The sequence below is a fragment of the Lipotes vexillifer genome, unplaced genomic scaffold (assembly GCF_000442215.2).
Source record: "Lipotes vexillifer unplaced genomic scaffold, Lipotes_vexillifer_v1.1 scaffold266, whole genome shotgun sequence".
Taxonomy (NCBI): Eukaryota; Metazoa; Chordata; class Mammalia; order Artiodactyla; family Lipotidae; genus Lipotes; species Lipotes vexillifer.
In genome coordinates, this window is record NW_006776113.1 from 748,619 (window position 1) to 770,515 (window position 21,897).

Sequence of the window (21,897 nt, forward strand, 5' to 3'; positions counted from 1 at the left end):
ATTCCCACAATTAGCAGATTAAAATAATATGCATTTAATATCTCATGAAGTTCTAAGGGCCAGGAACCTGGAAGCAGCTTACTGGGTGGTTCTGGTCAGGGTCTCTCAGGGGTTGCATGATCAGGACAGTCTTGAGGAGCTGGACAGAAGTTTAGTTTCAGAGGATTGGGAAGTGAACACTTGATGGAATGGAGAAAGTGAGCTTAGATTAGCTTTCATCACACTGTGCTCTGTGGGATACTTGCCTCCTGAGATGCTCCTTCCACTGAGAGTTCTGTGATAAATAAGAGTGGAAAACAGCTCAGAAATCGCCCCACCTGATAGAAATGTGCCTCTGGAAGGTTCTGTGACAAGTCCTGAGGCTGAGAACCCATTTGACTTGGTTAATCCACCGTTTCCTTTCTGACTAAGGAACATCTTTGTTTTTTTTATGACGTACCTTTTTTTGCTACCTCAGGTATCTTTTTCTAAAACTTAGATTTGATCATGTCCCTTCATTCATGACAGCAATAGTGTCCAAAGTGGGGGTTTAGGAGGAAAACATTACAACTTAGAATTTCATCCTTTTAAAACTTTTGTGGTATTTTAATATATGTAATATTTAGCATAGTAAATGAATATATAATTTATTAGTAAATATATAGGTATTCAGGGTGTACACGCCACACTTTTTACTGAGAGAGTCTACAGGGGTGCAGAACAAAGTCTATCCTCCTTAGCATTTAGATGAAGCTCCATGAATCTGACCATCAAGGCTTTTCTTTAGATTTTTCCCACCTTCTACTTCTCCCTCCAAGCCATGCCAGTGTGCTTACCCCTCCTACAACATGACAGAAACTTTTTAAAAAGTATCTTTATATTTTCTAGGATGTTATTTTTACCTGAAATATCTGTTTTTTAAATCCTATTTTTTTAATTTTTAATAATTTATTTGAGCAAAAATTGATTCAAATGAGGCTGAATTCAACCAGAAGTAGTTGGGAGTGCTCCATGGACAGGAGCAGGGGAAGGATTTTTATAAAGAAGATGCAGAAGCAAAGCAAGGAAATGATTGGATTGGCTGTAGCTGAAGCACTCAGATTCTAGTCCTGTTCATCGTCTTTGAGGTTTTGTTATCTACCTATAAATGGGACTGGATCCCGAATTCTTCTAGTTTCCAAATATCTGGCTACAACTCTCCAAACCACATTTCCAGTTTTCTCCTACTCTTCTGATTTGTAATCACTATAACAAAGACTGCCCTAGAAACTCACTGGGAGGGACTGTACCAGGTCCTCCTCAGTCCCCAGACGGCAGCCATGCCTCAGGTCCCACATTTCCCGATTAAAAAGGGCTCCTCCAGACTCAGACCTGCACACCCACTGGAGCTCTAAAAGCCTATTTGTTTATGAGGACCCATCTCAAGGATCCATTCAGCCCTGAGGCTTCCCTCCATTCAATGCTCACAGCAGATCTGCATCTGAGTAATAAAGATCCACAATCTTTTATGTGTAGTTCTGAAAGCTCTCAAGATGGAGAGTTTTGAAAACTCATTTGGTGAGAAATCTGACTTGAACCGACATGAGACTATTCATGTTTTTTGTTTTTTAATCCCTCTAAATGTGTCTATTCATCCATTTTGCTGCAGAATATTAAGTGATTAAGGGTTGCCACTCCAGACCTTATTAGGTATAGACACTATATTTCTTTTATAAAACTTAAAAAATTCAGGATTCCAAGACAAATCTATCTGGTCCCAAGTATTTAGGATAAGGAGGCTGTAAAATCTTATAATTGATGGTGATTAACCATAATAAATTCTTTCATACATATTATATCACTGCTTCCAACAACAGGCCTGTAAGGTGAACAGGCGGCCTGCTTTACAGAAGAGGCAGCTCAACCTCGGGCTCCCTGATGTTCTCGAGGCTGTGGTCCCAGAGGCCGGCAGGACCAGATGTCAGATCCAGATCTCCTGGCTCCAGATTGTCCCTCTGTGCCACAAACCCCGTTGTATAGTGTTTGTCTAATAAATGTTAAGTCCTTTGTAAGCAGGACTTAACTCCGAGATGGAGTCCATGGTTGGCATTGCCCGTAGCATAGTCTTTAAACAAGTCCTTCGTGAAAGGTAGAATTTATACCATAGCAATACTTTAAAGGTCTAATTTAAAAGAAGTCACAGGGTCTTTGGGGACAGATTAATCTCTGTTCCAGTTGCAGATCTGCTATTTATAGTCTCACTTACTTTGGACAAGTCACATAGGCTCTCTGTGCTTTGGTTTTCTAGTTGTAAAAATGGGGGAAACCATAAAAATCTTTAGAAAGGGAGATTATAACAATCGAAGGTGAAAATACACGTGAAGTGCACAACATTCATTCACAAATGGTTATTATAAGAGGAAAGTGCCCTCATTGATACATTTAACAGATAAAAATTGGATTCATATAAAAGGAAGACTAAATCTATGTATAATACTGTTCCTGCAAAAAGATTCACTAATCTGTGACAACAAACTCTTCACTTTGTCCATTTAACATTTTGCTTGTTTTTGGTGACATGGCCTGATTAAGAGTCTTCATGGATAGCCCAGGAATGAACATCTTTGTTCTTAAAGGTCTTAAGGTGGAGTGATCTTCATTTCTTCACATGTTCCCCACTCTCTCATTTCTTCTCTTACCTACTTTCTCAGCACCCCCTCCCCCGCACCCCAAACCTAAATGACTTTTTGAACTTGTGGAGAAATTTAAAAGAAAGAGGAAAGTAAGGATAAAAGGAAAGCAAAACTGAGAAGGAATCCAGTTTGGAGAATCAGCAGGCACAGCCTTTCCCGTCTGCTAGGAGTCAGCTTGCAGCCCCCTCGCTCCACTCCACCTGAGGACCCACAGGTTACTTAGCTTTGCTAAAGACACAGCGCCAGTCTGCATTTTAAGGATACAGACTGGATGGAACTGCCACTGTTTTTATTTTTACTGTGTTAATTTAAAACTGGCATAGGCCTGGCACTTTATTCAGCTTAGAACATGGAAAATCACAATATTTTTTAGTCTTTCTCAATTCTGTTTTAGTCTCCAGTGTCTGGGGTACATGGGCCCTCAGCGCATGAGAGGCATTTCTGGATTCGTGGTTAACTTCATCCCAAACAATACGAAATGATGCTCTCTCTCTTGCCCTTCATCACCCTCAGCTCGCGCTCCCTCCAGAGCCCACAGCAGCATGCTCTCTTTGTCCTGTGCCAAATCTTCTTCTTCACTGCCTTTGGGTTTCCTCTTTGCTCAGTGCATCCTGCCACAGTTGGGGGGTGGGGAATGTGGAGAGAGAGAGAGAGAGAGAGAGAGATGGAGGATAAGTAAGTGAGAAAACTCAGGCTGTTGTGACTTACCAAGGATTTTTGTCCAAGATGAAGGTATCAAAGTGTACCAGTTAGAAATAGAAAATGGTGCTTTAAGTAGGAACATATGCTTTACTTTAGAAAAGTAAAAATTGCAGATTATCTTCTTCTATTGTGCTCTCTCTCCTGCTCCTTATTTTGAGATGGAGGAAACGCACACAAAAAGCCAGTATGGGAGTCACTTCTCACTGTTTTATACACTATATTTCTTATCTAATACATGGAAAATTAAGAATCCCAAAACAAATCTGGCCCCAAGTCTGTAGGAAAAGTACCTTCACTGCTACCTTCTGCTCTGGACTTGATTCTTCTGGCTTCCTAGCTTGTCTCCCTCCTTCCAACCTTGCTGCCCTTCAGGGTAATCAAGCTACTCCTCTGCTCAAAGCCCTCAAATGGGTCAGAGCCATGGTCCTCTCAGAGGCCCACAGAGCCTTCTGTGAACTGCCCCTGTCCGTTTGATATCGCCCTACTGGTTTCCTTGCTGTTCCCTGAACAGGCCTGGGATGTACTGCACTCCTGTCTCAGGGCCTTTGCACTTGCTCTTTCCTTTGTTACACTTTTCCTCCAAATAACTGAAGTCTAGCTCCCTCATATGGGTCAGTCTTTTCTTGCACCCCCCTCCAATACTCCCTTACCCTTTCTCCTTAGCAGTTAAAGATTATCTGGGGGGTAAAAGTAATTTGTTTTTTTACTCTTTGGACATCAGGGAAACTTTCCTTGAATATCTTTGGGTTCTACTCTGAAATTATTGCCTCTTAGGAGCTTTAAGTGGTAATCTCATTCCTATTTAAGAATCAGCATTGGATTATAGATACCATGAACTCATAGCTCAAGGTTAAAAGTAAAATGAATATATATTTAAAGTGAATATATATATATATATATATATATATATATATATATAATTTGTTGTTTCAAAAGTCTATTCTAGGATCCTTCTCAGTTATTCTGCATCCCAGTGTTCAGTTGAGACCCATTTGTAACCACTTCTCATCCATCCAACAGGGTGGACTCAGCGCCCAAGCTTTTGTTCGTGTGGAACTGGAAGATGTGAATGATAATGAACCCGTGTTTAACCCATCAACCTATGTGACAAGCATTAGCGGCCAGACCCAGCCAGGCACTGAGATCATCAATGTTCTTGCCTCAGACAGGGATTCCGGGATGTATGGAACAGTGGCTTATGAGCTTGTCCTCGGAGATCTGTCATTCCTTTTCACCATCGACTCCACCACAGGTATGTGAGCTTGGAATCAACAGCTTCTGCATAAGAGCCAGAAAATTAGCTGAAGTGGTTTTTCCTTGGCAGGGGTGTTGCAGGACTCACTTCACCTTCCATAAGGCAGCAAGGCATGCTGAAAAGAGCCGGGCTTTGTAGGTTAGGACTGGATCTGATTCCCAGCTTTGCCTCCTCTTGGTCTTATGACCTTCATTGGCCTCAGTCATCATTTCAACATACAAATATACCCTACTAGTGTAAAGAGCATTGTACGGACATCCAAAGAAATCCCTTTCTGGTACTAGGTCTGGCATTCCCTTAATCTCTTCGGGTCTTAGTTTCCTTGTTTTTGAAATGATACCTAAAGCTCCTTTTAGTTCTCTAATGTGGTAATTGTGTATCTGCCAAAAAAGTCCAATGAGCAAACAATCTTTCAGAAATAATCATTATTTAAGAGGTTACTTCCTCTTCCTATTAGTCTGTTTTTAACAAAAAAAAAGTTTGAAATACTTGGTTACAATATTTGGTTACAATATTTGGTATTTTATAACCAACATTTGGTTATAAAATTTCAAGTATATAATATTACATTATAATCCTATGGAGATATTACAGATATTTTGCCCAAAAATGAGGCTGCAAAGAAAAAGAAATTTTTTTTTCTTTTGCTTTTTTACTTTTACAGAATATTTTATTTTATTTATTGTAGTAAGAACATTTAACCTGAGATCTTCCCTTTGACACATATTTCAGTGTACAGTACATTATCGGTGACAAGAGGTACAATGTTGTACAGCAGATCTAGGGTTTATTATTCATCTTGCTTAACTGAAACTTTATGCTCATTGATTAACAACTTGCCATTTCTCCCTCCTTGCTGGCCCCTGGCAACCAGCTTTCAACTCTTGGATCTTATGAACTTGCCTATTTTAGATCTTTCATATGAGTCAAATATGTAGTATCTGTCCTTCTGTGGCTGGCTTATTTCACTTAACATCATGTCCTCCAGGTTCATCCATATTGTCCTGTGCTGCAGAAAGTCCTTCTTTTTTTCAAGGCTGAATAATATTCCATTGTAGGTATATGCCACATCTTCTTTTTACATCCATCTGCTGATAGAAATTTAGGTTATTTCTGCAACCTGGTAATTGTGAACAGTGCTTCATTGAGAATGAGAGTGCAGAGATCTCAAGATTATATTTCTTCTTCTTTTTTTTTTTAACATCATTATTGGGGTATAATTACTTTACAATGGTGTGTTAGTTTCTGCTTTATAACAAAGTGAATCAGTTATACATATACATATGTTCCCATATGTCTTCCCTCTTGCATCTCCCTCCCTCCCACCCTCCCTAACCCACCCCTCCAGGCAGTCACAAATCACTGAGCCTATATCTCTGTGCCATGCGGCTGCTTCCCACTAACTATCTACCTTATGTCTGTTAGTGTGTATATGTCCATGCCTCTCTCTTGCCCATTCACAGTTCACCTTTCCACCTCCCAATATCCTCAAGTCCATTCTCCAGTAGGTCTGTGTCTTTATTCCTGTCTTACCCCTAGGTTCTTCATGACATATTTTTTCTTAAATTCCATATATATGTGTTAGCATACGGTATTTGTCTTTTTCTTTCTGACTTACTTCACTCTGTATGACAGACTCTGGGTCTATCCACCTCATTACATATAGCTCAATTTCGTTTCTTTTTATGGCTGAGTAATATTCCATTGTATATATGTGCCACATCTTCTTTATCCATTCATCTGATGATGGACACTTAGGTTGTTTCCATCTCTGGACTATTGCAAATAGAGCTGCAATGAATATTTTGGTACATGAGTCTTTTTGAATTTTGGTTTTCTCAGGGTATATGCCCAGTAGTGGGATTGCTGGGTAATATGGTAGTTCTATTTGTAGTTTTTTAAGGAACCTCCATACTGTTCTAAATAGTAGCTGTACCAACCAATTCACATTCCCACCAGCAGTGCAAGAGTGTCCCCTTTTCTCCACACCTTCTCCAGCATTTATTGTTTCTAGATTTTTTGATGATGGCCATTCTGACTGGTGTGAGATGATATCTCATTGTAGTTTTGATTTGCATTTCTCTAATGATTAATGATGTTGAGCATTCTTTCATGTGTTTGTTGGCAGTCTGTATATCTTCTTTGGAGAAATGTCTATTTAGGTCTTCTGCCCATTTTTGGATTGGGTTGTTTATTTTTTTGTTATTGAGCTGCATGAGCTGCCTGTAAATTTTAGAGATTAATCCTTTGTCAGTTGATTCATTTGCAAATATTTTCTCCCATTCTGAGGGCTGTCTTTTGGTCTTGTTTATGGTTTCCTTTGCTGTGCAAAAGCTTTGAAGTTTCATTAGGTCCCATTTGTTTATTTTTGTTTTTATCTCCATTACTCTAGGAGATGGGTCAAGAAGGATCTTGCTGTGATTTATGTCATAGAGTGTTCTGCCTATGTTTTCCTCTAAGAGTTTGATAGTTTCTGGCCTTACATTTAGGTCTTTAATCCATTTTGAGCTTATTTTTGTGTATGGTGTTAGGGAGTGATCTAATCTCATACTTTTACATGTACCTATCCAATTTTCCCAGCACCACTTATTGAAGAGGCTGTCCTTTCTCCACTGTATATTCCTGCCACCTTTATCAAAGATAAGGTGACCATATGTGCATGGGTTTATCTCTGGGCTTTCTATCCTATTCCATTGATCTATCTTTCTGTTTTTGTGCCAGTACCATACTGTCTTGATTACTGTAGCTTTGTAGTATAGTCTGAAGTCAGGCAGCCTGATTCCTCCAGCTCCATTTTTTGTTCTCAAGATTGCTTTGGCTATTCGGGGTCTTTTGTGTTTCCATACAAATTGTGAAATTTTTTGTTCTAGTTCTGTGAAAAATGCCAGTGGTAGTTTGATAGGGATTGCATTGAATCTATAGATTGCTTTGGGAAGTAGAGTCATTTTCACAATGTTGATTCTTCCAATCCAAGAACATGGTATATCTCTCCATCTGTTTGTATCATCTTTAATTTCTTTCATCAGTGTCTTATAATTTTCTGCATACAGGTCTTTTGTCTCCTTAGGTAGGTTTATTCCTAGATATTTTATTCTTTTTGTTGCAATGGTAAATGGGAGTGTTTTCTTGATTTCACTTTCAGATTTTTCATCATTAGTATATAGGAATGCCAGAGATTTCTGTGCATTAATTTTGTATCCTGCTACTTTACCAAATTCATTGATTAGCTCTAGTAGTTTTCTGGTAGCATCTTTAGGATTCTCTATGTAGAGTATCATGTCATCTGCAAACAGTGACAGCTTTACTTCTTCTTTTCCGATTTGGATTCCTTTTATTTCCTTTTCTTCTCTGATTGCTGTGGCTAAAACTTCCAAAACTATGTTGAATAAGAGTGGTGAGAGTGGGCAACCTTGTCTTGTTCCTGACCTTAGTGGAAATGCTTTCAGTTTTTCGCCATTGAGGATGATGTTGGCTGTGGGCTTGTCATATACGGCCTTTATTATATTGAGGAAAGTTCCCTCTACACCTACTTTCTGCAGGGTTTTTATCATAAATGGGTGTTGAATTTTGTCAAAAGCTTTCTCTGCATCTATTGAGATGATCATATGGTTTTTCTCCTTCAATTTGTTAATATGGTTAATCACATTGATAGATTTGCGTATATTGAAGAATCCTTGCATTCCTGGAATAAACCCCACTTGATCATGGTGTATGATCCTTTTAATGTGCTGTTGGATTCTGTTTGCTAGTATTTTGTTGAGGATTTTTGCATCTATGTTCATCAGTGATATTGGCCTGTAGTTTTCTTTCTTTGTGACATCCTTGTCTGGTTTTGGTATCAAGGTGATGGTGGCCTCGTAGAATGAGTTTGGGAGTGTTCCTCCCTCTGCTATATTTTGGAAGAGTTTGAGAAGAATAGGTGTTAGCTCTTCTCTAAATGTTTGATAGAATTCGCCTGTGAAGCCATCTGGTCCTGGGCTTTTGTTTGTTGGAAGATTTTTAATCACAGTTTCAATTTCAGTGTTTGTGATTGGTCTGTTCATATTTTCTATTTCTTCCTGATTCAGTCTTGGCAGTTTGTGCATTTCTAAGAATTTGTCCATTTCTTCCAGATTGTCCATTTTATTGGCATAGAGTTGCTTGTAGTAATCCCTCATGATTTTTTGTATTTCTGCAGTGTCAGTTGTTACTTCTCCTTTTTCATTTCTGATTCTATTGATTTGAGTCTTCTCCCTTATTTTCTTGATGAGTCTGGCTAATGGTTTATCAATTTTGTTAATCTTCTCAAAGAACCAGCTTTTAGTTTTATTGATCTTTGCTATTGTTTCCTTCATTTCTTTTTCATTTATTTCTGATCTGATTTTTATGATTTCTTTCCTTCTGCTAACTCTGGGGTTTTTTTGTTCTTCTTTCTCTAATTGCTTGAGGTGCAAGGTTAGGTTGTTTATTCGAGATGTTTCCTGCTTCTTAAGGTGGGCTTGTATTGCTATAAACTTCCCTCTTAGAACTGCTTTTGCTGCATCCCATAGGTTTTGGGTCGTTGTATCTCCATTGTCATTTGTTTCTAGGTATTTTTTAATTTCCTCTTTGATTTCTTCAGTGATCACTTCGTTACTAAGTAGTGTATTGTTTAGCCTCCATGTGTTTGTATTTTTTACTGCTCTTTTCCTATAATTGATATCTAATCTCATGGCGTTGTGGTCGGAAAAGATACTTGATATAATTTCAATTTTCTTAAATTTACCAAGGCTTGATTTGTGACCCAAGATATGATCTATCCTGGAGAATGTTCCATGAGCACTTGAGAAAAATGTGTATTCTGTTGTTTTTGGATGGAGTGTCCTATAAATATCAATTAAGTCCATTTTGTTTAACGTATCATTTAAAGCTTGTGTTTCCTTATTTATTTTCATTTTGGATGACCTGCCCATTGGTGAAAGTGGGGTGTTAAAGTCCCCTACTATGAATGTGTTACTGTCGATTTCCCCTTTGCCATTGAGGATGATGTTGGCTGTGGGCTTGTCATATATGCCCTTTATTATGTTGAGGAAAGTTCCCTCTATGCCTACTTTCTGCAGGGTTTTTATCATAAATGGGTGTTGAATTTTGTCAAAAGCTTTCTCTGCATCTATTGAGATGATCATATGGTTTTTCTCCTTCAGTTTGTTAATATGGTTTATCACATTGATAGATTTGCATATATTGAAGAATCCTTGCATTCCTGGAATAAACCCCACTTGATCATGGTGTATGATCCTTTTAATGTGCTGTTGGATTCTGTTTGCTAGTATTTTGTTGAGGATTTTTGCATCTATGTTCATCAGTGATATTGGCCTGTAGTTTTCTTTCTTTGTGACATCCTTGTCTGGTTTTGGTATCAAAGGTGATGGTGGCCTCATAGAAGGAATTTGGGAGTGTTCCTCCCTCTGCTATATTTTGGAAGAGTTTGAGAAGGATAGGTGTTAGCTCTTCTCTAAGTTTTTGATAGAATTTGCCTGCGAAGCCATCTGGTCCTGGGTTTTTTTTTGTTGGAAGATTTTTAATCACAGTTTCAATTTCAGTTCTTGTGATTGGTCTGTTCATATATTCTATTTCTTCCTGATTCAGTCTTGGCAGTTGTGCATTTCTAAGAATGTGTCCATTTCTTCCAGATTGTCCATTTTATGGGCATAGAGTTGCTTGTAGTAATCCCTCATGATTTTTTGTATTTCTGCAGCGTCAGTTGTTACTTCTCCTTTTTCATTTCTGATTCTATTGATCTGAGTCTTCTCCCTTTTTTTCTTGATGAGTCTGGCTAATGGTTTATCAATTTTGTTTATCTTCTCAAAGAACCAGCTTTTAGTTTTATTGATCTTTGCTATTGTTTCCTTCATTTCTTTTTCATTTATTTCTGATCTGATTTTTATGATTTCTTTCCTTCTGCTAACTCTGGGGTTTTTTTGTTCTTCTTTCTCTAATTGCTTGAGGTGCAAGGTTAGGTTGTTTATTCGAGATGTTTCCTGCTTCTTAAGGTGGGCTTGTATTGCTATAAACTTCCCTCTTAGAACTGCTTTTGCTGCATCCCATAGGTTTTGGGTCGTTGTATCTCCATTGTCATTTGTTTCTAGGTATTTTTTAATTTCCTCTTTGATTTCTTCAGTGATCACTTCGTTATTAAGTAGTGTATTGTTTAGCCTCCATGTGTTTGTATTTTTTACAGCTCTTTTCCTATAATTGATATCTAGTCTCATGGCGTTGTGGTCGGAAAAGATACTTGATACAATTTCAATTTTCTTAAATTTACCAAGGCTTGATTTGTGACCCAAGATATGATCTATCCTGGAGAATGTTCCATGAGCACTTGAGAAAAATGTGTATTCTGTTGTTTTTGGATGGAGTGTCCTATAAATATCAATTAAGTCCATCTTGTTTAATGTATCATTTAAAGCTTGTGTTTCCTTATTTATTTTCATTTTGGATGATCTGTCCATTGGTGAAAGTGGGGTGTTGAAGTCCCCTACTATGAATGTGTTACTGTCGATTTCCCCTTTTATGGCTGCTAGTTTTTGCCTTATGTATTGAGGTGCTCCTATGTTGGGTGCATAAATATTTACAATTGTTATATCTTCTTCTTGGATCGATCCCTTAATCATTATGTAGTGTCCTTCTTTGTCTCTTCTGATAGTCCTTATTTTAAAGTCTATTTTGTCTGATATGAGAATTGCTACTCCAGCTTTCTTTTGGTTTCCATTTGCATGGAATATCTTTTTCCATCCCCTTACTTTCAGTCTGTATGTGTCTCTAGGTCTGAAGTGGGTCTCTTGTAGACAGCATATATATGGGTCTTGTTTTTGTATCCATTCAGCCAATCTGTGTCTTTTGGTGGGAGCATTTAGTCCATTTACATTTAAGGTAATTATCGAATGTATTTTCCTATGACCATTTTCTAAATTGTTTTGGGTTCGTTATTATAGGTCTTTTCCTTCTCTTGTGTTTCTTGTCTAGAGAAGTTCCTTTAGCATTTGTTGTAAAGCTGGTTTGGTGGTGCTGAACTCTCTCAGCTTTTGCTTGTCTGTAAAGCTTTTAATTTCTCCATCAAATCTGAATGAGATCCTTGCTGGGTAGAGTAATCTTGGTTGCAGGTTTTTCTCCTTCATCACTTTCAGTATGTCCTGCCACTCCCTTCTGGCTTGTAGAGTTTCTGCTGAGAGATCAGCTGTTAACCTTATGGGGATTCCCTTGTGTGTTATTTGTTGTTTTTCCCTTGCTGCTTTTAATATGCTTTCTTTGTATTTAGTTTTTGACAGTTTGATTAATATGTGTCTTGGTGTATTTCTCCTTGGATTTATCCTGTATGGGACTCTGCTTCCTGGACTTGATTAACTATTTCCTTTCCCATGTTAGGGAAGTTTTCAACTATAATCTCTTCAAATATTTTCTCAGTCCCTTTCTTTTTCTCTTCTTCTTCTGGAACCCCTATAATTAAAATGTTGGTGCATTTAATGTTGTCCCAGAGGTCTCTGAGACAGACTGTCCTCAGTTCTTTTCATTCTTTTTTCTTTATTCTGCTCTGCAGTAGTTATTTCCACTATTTTATCTTCCAGGTCACTTATCCGTTCTTCTGCCTCATTTATTCTGCTATTGATCCCATCTAGAGTATTTTTCATTTCATTTATTGTGTTGTTCATCATTGTCTGTTTCATCTTTATTTCTTCTAGGTCCTTGTTAACTGCTTCTTGCATTTTGTCCATTCTATTTCCAAGATTTTGGATCATCTTTACTATCATTATTCTGAACTCTTTTTCAGGTAGACTGCCTATTTCCTCTTCATTTGTTAGGTCTGGTGGGTTTTTATCTTGCTCCTTCATCTGCTGTGTGTTTTTCTGTCTTCTCATTTTGCTTATCTTACTGTGATTGGGTTCACCTTTTTGCAGGCTGCAAGTTCGTAGCTCCCGTTGTTTTTGATGTCTGTCTCCAGTGGCTAAGGTTGGTTCAGTGTGTTGTGTAGGCTTTCTGGTGGAGGGGACTAGTGCCTGTGTTGTGGTGGATGAGGCTGGATCTTGTCTCTCTAGTGGGCAGGTCCACGTCTGGTGGTGTGTTTTGGGGTGTCTGTGGACTTATTATGATTTTAGGCAGCCTCTCTGCTAATGGATGGGTTTGTGTTCCTCTTTTGCTAGTTGTTTGGCATAGGTTGTCCAGCACTGTAGCTTGCTGGTCGTTGAGTGAAGCTGGGTGCTGGTGTTGAGATGGAGATCTCTGGGAGATTTTTGTCGTTTGATGTTATGTGGAGCTGGGAGGTCTCTTGTTGACCAGTGTCCTGAAGTTGGCTCTTCCACCTCAGAGGCAGAGCCCTGACTCCTGGCTGGAGCACCAAGAGCCTTTCATCCACACAGCTCAGAATAAAAGGGAGAAAAAGTAGAGAGAATTAGTAGAAGTATGAAGAAAGAAAAAGAGAAAGAAAGGAGCGAAGGAAGGAAGGAAGGAAGGAAGAAAGAAAGAAAGAAGAAAAGAAGCAAAGAAAGGAGGGAGGGAGGGAGGAAAGAGGGAAGGAAGGAAAAAGGACAGAAAGAAAGAAGATACAGTAAAATAAAATAAAGTATAATAAAATTATTGAATAAAAAAATATTTATTTAGAAAATAAAAAAAAAGGGACGGATAGAACCTTAGGACATATGTTGGAAGCAAAGCTATACTGACAAAATCTTACACAGAAGCATACACATACACCCTCACAAAAAGAGGTAAAGGGGAAAAAATCATAAATCTTGCTCTCAAAGTCCACCTCCTCAATTTGGGATGATTCGTTGTCTAAAGGAGGGAAGGAAGGAAGGAAGGAAGGAAGGAAAGAAAGAAAGAAAGAAAGAAAGAAAGAAAGAAAGAAAGAAAGGAGGTAAAGTATAATAAAGTTATTAAAATTAAAATTAATTATTAAGAAAAAAATTTAAAAAAAACAATGGACGGATAGAACCCTAGGACAAATGGTGGAAGCAAAGCTATACAGACAAGATCTCACACAGAAGCATACACATACACATTCACAAAAAGAGGAAAAGGGGAAAAAAATCATAGATCTTGCTCTCGAAGTCCACCTCCTCAATTTGGGATGATTCGTTGTCTATTCATGTATTCCACAGATGTAGGGTACATCAAGTTGATTGTGGAGCTTTAGTCCACTGTTTCTGAGGCTGCTGGGAGAGATTTCCCTTTCTCTTCTTTGTTCTCACAGCTTTGTTCTCACAGCTTTGTTCTTCACAGCTTACAGGGGCTCAGCTTTGGATTTGGCCCTGTCTCTGCGTATAGGTCGCTGGAGGGCGTCTGTTTTTTGCTCAGACAGGACGGGGTTAAAGGAGCCGCTGATTCGGAGGCTCTGGCACACTCAGGCCAGGGAGAGGGAGGGGCACGGCGTGCGGGGCGGGCCTGCGGCGGCAGAGGCCGGCATGACGTTGCACCAGCCTGAGGCCCGCCGTGCATTCTCCTGGGGAAGTTGTCCCTGGATCCCGGGAACCTGGCAGTGGCGGGCTGCACAGCCTACCCGGAAGGGAGGTGTGGATAGTGGCCTGTGCTCGCACACAGACCCCTTGGTGGTGGCAGCAGCAGCCTTAGCGTCTCCTGCCCATCCCTGGGTTCCGCGCTTTTAGCCGCGGCTCGCGCCCGTCTCTGGAGCTCCTTTAAGCAGCGCTCTTAAACCCCTCTCCTCGCACACCAGGAAACAAAGAGGGAAGAAAAAGTCTCTTGCCTCTGCGGCAGGTGCAGACTTTTCCCCGGACTCCCTTCCCGGCTAGCCGTGGCGCACTAACCCCATCAGGCTATGTTCAAGCCGCCAACCCCAGTCCTCTCCCTGCGCCCCGACCGAAACCCGAGCCTGAGCTTGCAGCCCCGCCCGCCCTGGCCGGTGAGCAGACAAGCCTCTCGGGCTGGTGAGTGCCGGTGGGCACCGATCCTCTGTGCGGGAATCTCTCCGCTTTGCCCTCCGCGCCCCTGTTGCTGTGCTGTCCTCCGCGGCTCCGAAGCTCCCCGCTCCGCCACCCGCAATCTCTGCCCGCGAAGGGGCTCCTAGTGTGTGGAAACCTTTCCTCCTTCACAGCTCCCTCCCACTGGTGCAGGTGCCGTACCTATTCTTTTGTCTCTGATTTTTCTTTTTTTCTTTTGCCCTACCCAGATACGTGGGGAGTTTCTTGCCTTTTGGGAGGTCTGAGGTCTTCTGCCACCATTCAGTAGGTGTTCTGTAGGAGTTGTTCCACGTGTAGATGTATTTCTGGTGTATCTGTTGGGAGGAAGGTGATCTCCGCGTCTTACTCTTCCGCCATCTTCCCAGCACTCCCTGTATTTCTTCTTAAAACACCTGCTCTGAGCATGGTTGGAATGTGTTTCTGTTGTGATGATAATGATGTCAGGTGCTGCACTAGGCAGTTTCTGTACATTGTCTCATTGGATCTGTACAACATCCTTTGCAATGACCACATTCATTAGCAACAAACAATAATTGATACAGTGAATCCATCTACCGAGTTAGTTTGCCCTCTCAATGAGCCCCATTATGTAAAGAGTCATTGCTCCTTACCTGGTAAGTGTACTTCGCCTGGCATGTATGACTGGCTGGGGGATTAGTCATTTACAATGACAGTCTTTATAAGGCAAAACTTTCCTTGCTCAAAATAATCCACTGATGTGGCCCTTTTAACATTTCAAAGATCAGAAGAAAATACATTTTTAGGAAATTAGTCTACTTATCTTGGCTTTTTCAAAATTCATCTAAACTGAGGACCTTAGCTATTTAAATGGTCAGGCCCTCCAGGGCACTAGCATTGCCAAAAATATATAGGTCAGCCAGTTATCAGGGCACAGGATCTAAAAGCATTTAGCAGATCGTTTTTAAAAGACATCAACACACTCATCCTCAAGTTTCCCCTGGATAATATTGAAGAATGAGCTATACTGTATTGTGTTTTTAGGAGATATTTCTGTTGTTGTGCTGGCTTCAGTTAGCCACAGGCTTCCACTCCTGGCATGGGCATTAGACAAATGCCATTGTTAATCAGGGAGAACACTTTAAGTAGGTTATTATCTAGGGAAGTATGGTATTTTTTTAAAGCAAAGACCAATTTCATAATGGAAGTAACCTTGGGTTATTATTGTTGGCAATTTCGATGTTGCTGCATTTAGGGTGAAAACATTCTCAGTCTTACAGTGCTGAGAATGTGGTTGCACCTAATCATAACTTATGAGAAAGTCATAAGAGCTGGTAATGCTTTACTTTAACCTTTAGAAGAGAATGAAACAGTATCATGATTAACTATGGGAAAAAGTTGCCTAGTGAACAGGTAGTCTCCAATTTGAACAGTTGAGTTGTTCATCTGTTGGTTGACTACAACTATGGACACATTTTCTATTTTGCACATAATAGTTAGGCCTCTAGGCCATGCCATAAAAGTCAGTTTAACTGTTGATGTTCTCAAAGAATAGAACAAGGAGCTGTATTGAAATATGGTTTTATTCTTCTGGATCTATGTCTTTGTTGAACCTATAAAAGGCTGGGCTTTCCTGCTTTCACTGTAAAGGCCTGTGTCTACAGAGCCTGCCAGTGTAAACATAGTCTCAAGAAATTGCCTCTGTCAATAAATATATGTGGAATAAATGACCTTTAGAAATAATTGGAAAGTGAGTTAAATCCTTATTACATCCTCTTAAGAAATTGCAAGGCAGTATCATTGATAACACAGAGCAAACCTTCATTTAAAATCCTCTTTCCCCATCGCAGCATGGCGGGGACACTAGGGCCTACTCCCACTTTCCCCAGAATTCTCCCAAATTCCCTCTCCAGCGTAACTGTGCCAGCTCTTTTCTAGGTATACAAACTAAATACACACACACACACACACACATGCATAGTTGTACATAGTTATATAGTAGAGGAGAAGATTGAGAATTGATAGCCAATTTATACATTATCACTTCTTGAAATACTCTCAAATTCTCTCTTAGAGACATTCATTCATTTTCTCATTGGTTCCTTCGTGCTTTCATTTTGAGGCTTCCTATATCAGACATGCTATTTTATAAGCTTACATACTTTGTGTTATAGCCTCAAGTGTTCATGAAGACGAGATTTTCCATTGATCTGTTTGTGCCACAACCAAGACTCATGTATTAAAAATAGAGCTTTTGGACTTACTGTGTTCATCTGGGAAGAAAAATGTTTTGGAGAAAACTGGAGGGTGTGTGGTGATGTCCTAGTTGTTTTCTCTTGTGGGTTTATCTTCCTGTTCTTTTTCTGGCTTTCTAAGTGTGTTGTTGGTTCAAAGAACATTTATGTATAATGGGTTTCGGCACCAGGAGAGAGAGATTGACTTAAGCTTTCATTTCTGTTATTCTCAGTTAGTGGGTTCTTTTGATGTGGGCACAAGGCAGACCACAGTGTTTTGAGTTTTAAAAGGAGGAAACACAAGAAGCTTATTTATTAATAGCTCTTTTTCATGTATTTTGAATCCCATGTTTTGAACTACAGGTTGATTTTTTTCTACACTGTCTGAAGTAGTCTAGTAAATAAAAGGAGCAATTTTTAGCTTTTGTGTTGTCCTATATATTTAGTAATCTTACTCTGCAACAAACATTACTTCTAATTCAGATTATTTTAAGGTGACAGGTTTCAAGCATTTGTGTGGGTCATTTATTATTGCCCAGTTATCTCTTTTGCTAGGGCTACCTGTGGTTAAAGTTTTGTGATTTATCTTAGTTAATGATATACAGAAAAGTCAAAAGTTCTGAAAATAAAGGTAGAAAATGGAAGCAAGTTCATCGTTTCCACAGATATGAACCAAGCAGTGTTCTCGGTGTTTGGGATACATCAGTGTATAAGACAGACAAAAATTCCTGCTTGCTCTCCTATATCTGACAATAGACCTTATGTTGCCTCGCCTATTGCCTGTTCTGGGTTTAGCTGTGGTGCACATAAAAGCCAGGTTGAATACCATGGAAAAACAAGGAATTAAAAGGGCAACTGAATGAGTGAAACCAGCCCTGCCTCTGTGTTTAGTTGTAATCTCTTGTTTGTGCAGAGTGTGTGGATTTTAACAGGGATTGTAAGTAATGTAGCACAAAGTCTGTTTTTATCTCAAGGGCAGATTCTTTTCTAATGTTAGTTTTACACTCAGTATTCATACCTTGTAATGATTCTCATAATTCTTCATGATTGTCACTTTCCTACATTCAGAGCATTCTGATATATAGTTAACAAATTAATACCACACCTTATTTCATATGGGATGTAAACTTGCTCATGCTCCCAAAAAGTGACTTTCTTTCATTTGCAAGACAGAGACTAAAATTAATCATGAGCACCTAATCAGTGTATGTCACTTTCATGGGAAACAAAAGCATGTTAGAGGGTTTTCTCATTAGTTTTTCCAGTATAAGATCACAGACTCTTGGAGACGGAAGGGACCTTACAGATCAGCTCCCTCATTTAGTGGAGGAAGAAATTGAGGCAGAAAGGGATTTAGTGACTTCCCTAAAGGTACACAGTTGGTAAATGGCATAACTGGACTTGAACCCCACCTTAGACCTGTGATCTGTCCCTATACTGTTCCATTTCAGACAATACTTTTTGACACCTTTTCCATATATTGCCTATTTGAGCCTTACATCAACGTATGACATAAGCAAGGCAGATGTTTTTATGCCCATCATAAATTAAGAGACTGAAAACCCTAAGAGACTTAGTGATTTGCTCAAGGAGTTAGTAGTACTCCTGACACTTTTACTTCTTGAATTTCCATTTCAAAGCTCTTTCCATGGGACTTCCCTGGTGGCACAATGGTTAAGAATCTACCTTCCAATGCAGGGGACACAGGTTCGAGCCCTGGTCAGGGAAGATCCCACATGCCGAGGAGCAGCTAAGCCCGTTTGCCACAACTACTGAGCCCACGTGCCACAACTACTGAGCTCATGTGCTGCAACTACTAAAGCCCATGTGCCTAGAGCCCATACTCCACAACAAGAGAAGCCACCACAATGAGAAGCCCGCACACTGCAACAAAGAGTAGCCCCCTCTTGCTGCAACTAGAGAAAGCCCATGCGCAGCAACAAAGACCCAACACAGCCAAAAATAAATAATAAATAAATAAATAAATTTATATTAAAAAAAATCTTCCCATGATTATGGTTTAAAAAAAAAAACTAAAGACAAAGCTAAGATAAATGTAAGTTCCATTGATTCAACTAAATAAGATAGAAATGATCTCTCATTGTGACTTCCTATATAAGCCTATTTGAGATAATAATTATTCTGTTGATTTATTTACTCTTTTCAAAAAGTTGAATAAATAGAGTTCAGTGGAATCTTCCAAAATAGGTACATTTTTCTTAAGAGCTGTTTTAGTTGTCAGTATGAGATAGACAAATTCAAAATATTCATCCTACTCCTTTCAGCCAATGTGGCTTAGTTACCCAGATTTGTGTGGAAAATAAAGAGTACAATATCATCTATTTGGTGAATAAGCTTCTATATTCTCACAAAAGGAAAATAGGAAGGACACCATAAATATCAATAATCAATAAGACATTGATATTGATATTACAGACTCCATGTTTGGTGAAGGTCATGATTTTGTGCTTATTTTTATTCTTTTTTAAAAAAAAAATTTTTCGGTTGTGTTGGGTCTTTGTTGCCGTGCTTGGGCTTTCTCTAGTTGCAGCAAGCGTGGGCTACTCTTCATTGTGGTGCACGGGCTTCTCACTGTGGTGGCTTCTCTTATTGAGGAACATGGGTTCTAGGTGTGCGGGCTTCAGTAGTTGTAGCACGCAGGCTCAGTAGTTGTGGCTCGAGGGCTCTAGAGCGCAGGTTCAGTAGGTAGTTGTGGCGCATGGGCTTAGTTGCTCCACAGCATGTGGGATCTTCCCAGACCAAGGATCGAACCCATGTCCCCTGCATTGGCACGTGGATTCTTAACCACTGCACTACCAGGGAAGTCCCTTATTTTTGTTCTTAACTATCCCATAGCTTTCAGTTTTAGTAATGACCTATAGGTTATTTTCTAACTACGAAGTACTACCTTGGTGAAGAGTATCCCATCTTTTCTAGGAAGCTTGATTCTAAAAGTATTGATTATTAGTAGAAGAACATGATTATATTTGTATATCAGATTTAAGAGAAGACCTTTGTCTTTAAGTTCTTTTATTAGTCTATCAATTAAAAAAGTTCATCCCAGCAATTTCCTCTATTTAAATAAGTGACAAGATAAATAGCATAGACAAATACCATTGCACATTTAATTAGTATGTATAAATCTAAGCACTACAGTAACTAAAATTTAAAATAAGTAGTGCTCTGTAAGTGAATCAACATCTATTTTTTAAAGTTAAAATTGATCCCCTGAACTGGTGGTTAATGATAATTTGCAAGTGTCATGAAAAAAATGAGAGCCAAATAATCACTGTACTTTAAAATCTTAAAATATAATGTCATAAGTCTTAAACTGGCTAATATACAGGTAAAGAGAGCTATTGATTTTACTTACTGTTTTATTATTTATTATATATATATATATATATATATATATATATATAATATGTAATATATATATTTTTTACAGCTACATTTTCTGGCCCATCAGCTTTTAGTAGACAGCTTAGTCTATTTAAGAATGTTGAATTCAAGTAAGTGAGTTTTCCAGCTGCCCTTTTTACTTGAATGTTTTTAGAAGTGAATGTTTTGAAATATTCTGCATACAGAAGGGCACACTTAATACTCTCCTCTTCTAAGTGGTGACTGTTCATTCAAAGAAACTTACTAGCTTCTTACTGGTCTCTAGTAGAAACTGTTTCACTGCACAAAGTTGGCTTTGCAAAGCCAAAAGAGTAGTCCTTGGCTCAGAAGAATCCTAGTAAAATTCATACATATAGGCATGAGATGGAACTTGTTCAACTGTAGAAAGACAGATTTGGTTATCTCACCTCCCTGCCTAAAAATCTTTCGATGACTTTCCATGGCTCTTTGGCCGGAGACCAAATCCTTGTTATGGTCTCCCAGGCCCTTCATGACCTGCCCTCCTTTCCCCTGTGGCCTGAGCTTCAGTAATTCTCTTTAATCTTTGTGCTCATTCTTTTTTTTTGCGGTACGCGGGCCTCTCACTGCTGCAGCCTCTCCCGTTGCGGAGCACAGGCTCCGGACGCGCAGGCTCAGCGGCCATGGCTCACGGGCCCAGCCGCTCCGCGGCATGTGGGATCTTCCCGGACCGGGGCACGAACCCGCGTCCCCTGCATCGGCAGGCGGACTCTCAACCACTGCGCCGCCAGGGAAGCCCTGTGCTCATTCTTTATACCAACTATTTCTTCCCCTTCTCTTCCTCCTCCTCTTTCTTCCTCCTTCTCCTCCTTTCCCTGAGCCCACCATGCTTCCCTCCATAGGCACGTCATGCATTTTCCCTTCTGCACAGAACATTTGATGGCTTTCTATCCTCTTCTCTTCCCACACTCACATATTCACCTAGATAATGGCCTAACTGATCCTTCAGAGCTCAGGTTATAGGTCACTTTTTCATGGAGGTGTTTTCTGACGATTCCCTCCCCAAGCACATTAAATCAGATCTTAGTTTATATTCTAGCACAGCTTCTCTTTATATTATAATTACATATTTTTGATGATATGATTAATGTCTGTGCCCTGCAGATACGGTCTATTTTGCTCCCTACCGCCTTTCCAGTTACTAGCACATTTCCTGGAATGTAGATGGTACACAATAAATGGTCGTTGATATAAAAAAGGAAAGAATGAGATGGAGCTGTTGCCACCAGAAAGCTTGCAGTCCAGCTGAGTCGACAATAATAGCACATATAATATACAGAGAAGAGATCGGTGGGTGCCGGAGCTGGGGGTGGAGTGGGGCAGGTGACATGGGTGAAGGGGGTTAAAAGGTACAAACTTCCAGTTAGAAGATAATAAATCCTGGAGATTTATGTACAACATGGTGACTGTAGTTAACAATATTATGTTGTATATTTGAAAGTTGCTAACAGAGTAGATCATAAGAGTTCTCATCACAAGGAAAAAATTTATAAATATGTGTGGTGATGGATGTTAACTAAATTTATTCTCGTAATCAGTTCACAATACATACATATATCAAATTATCATGTTGTACATCCAAAACTAATACAATGTATATAGTCAATTATATCTCAATAATAAATAAATTTAAAAACCATATTATGAAATTACAATAATTTTTAAAGTTTAATACTAGAAAAGAAATAGATACTCAGTCCAGACCAGAGTACAGAAAACTATGGAAACATATGTGGAAATGTAGGGAA

The 21,897-nt window shown here is 39.3% G+C and overlaps 1 protein-coding gene across 1 annotated transcript in view; it reads left to right on the forward strand.

Annotated features, from left to right (window-relative positions):
• DCHS2 (dachsous cadherin-related 2) overlaps positions 1–21,897 on the forward strand; it is a 304,834-nt gene that overhangs the window by 156,737 nt on the left and 126,200 nt on the right. Inside the window, exon 4 of the mRNA XM_007450282.1 lies at positions 4,374–4,605. Within this exon, the coding sequence (XP_007450344.1) occupies positions 4,374–4,605 (232 nt within the window). The remainder of the gene's footprint in view (positions 1–4,373; positions 4,606–21,897) is intronic.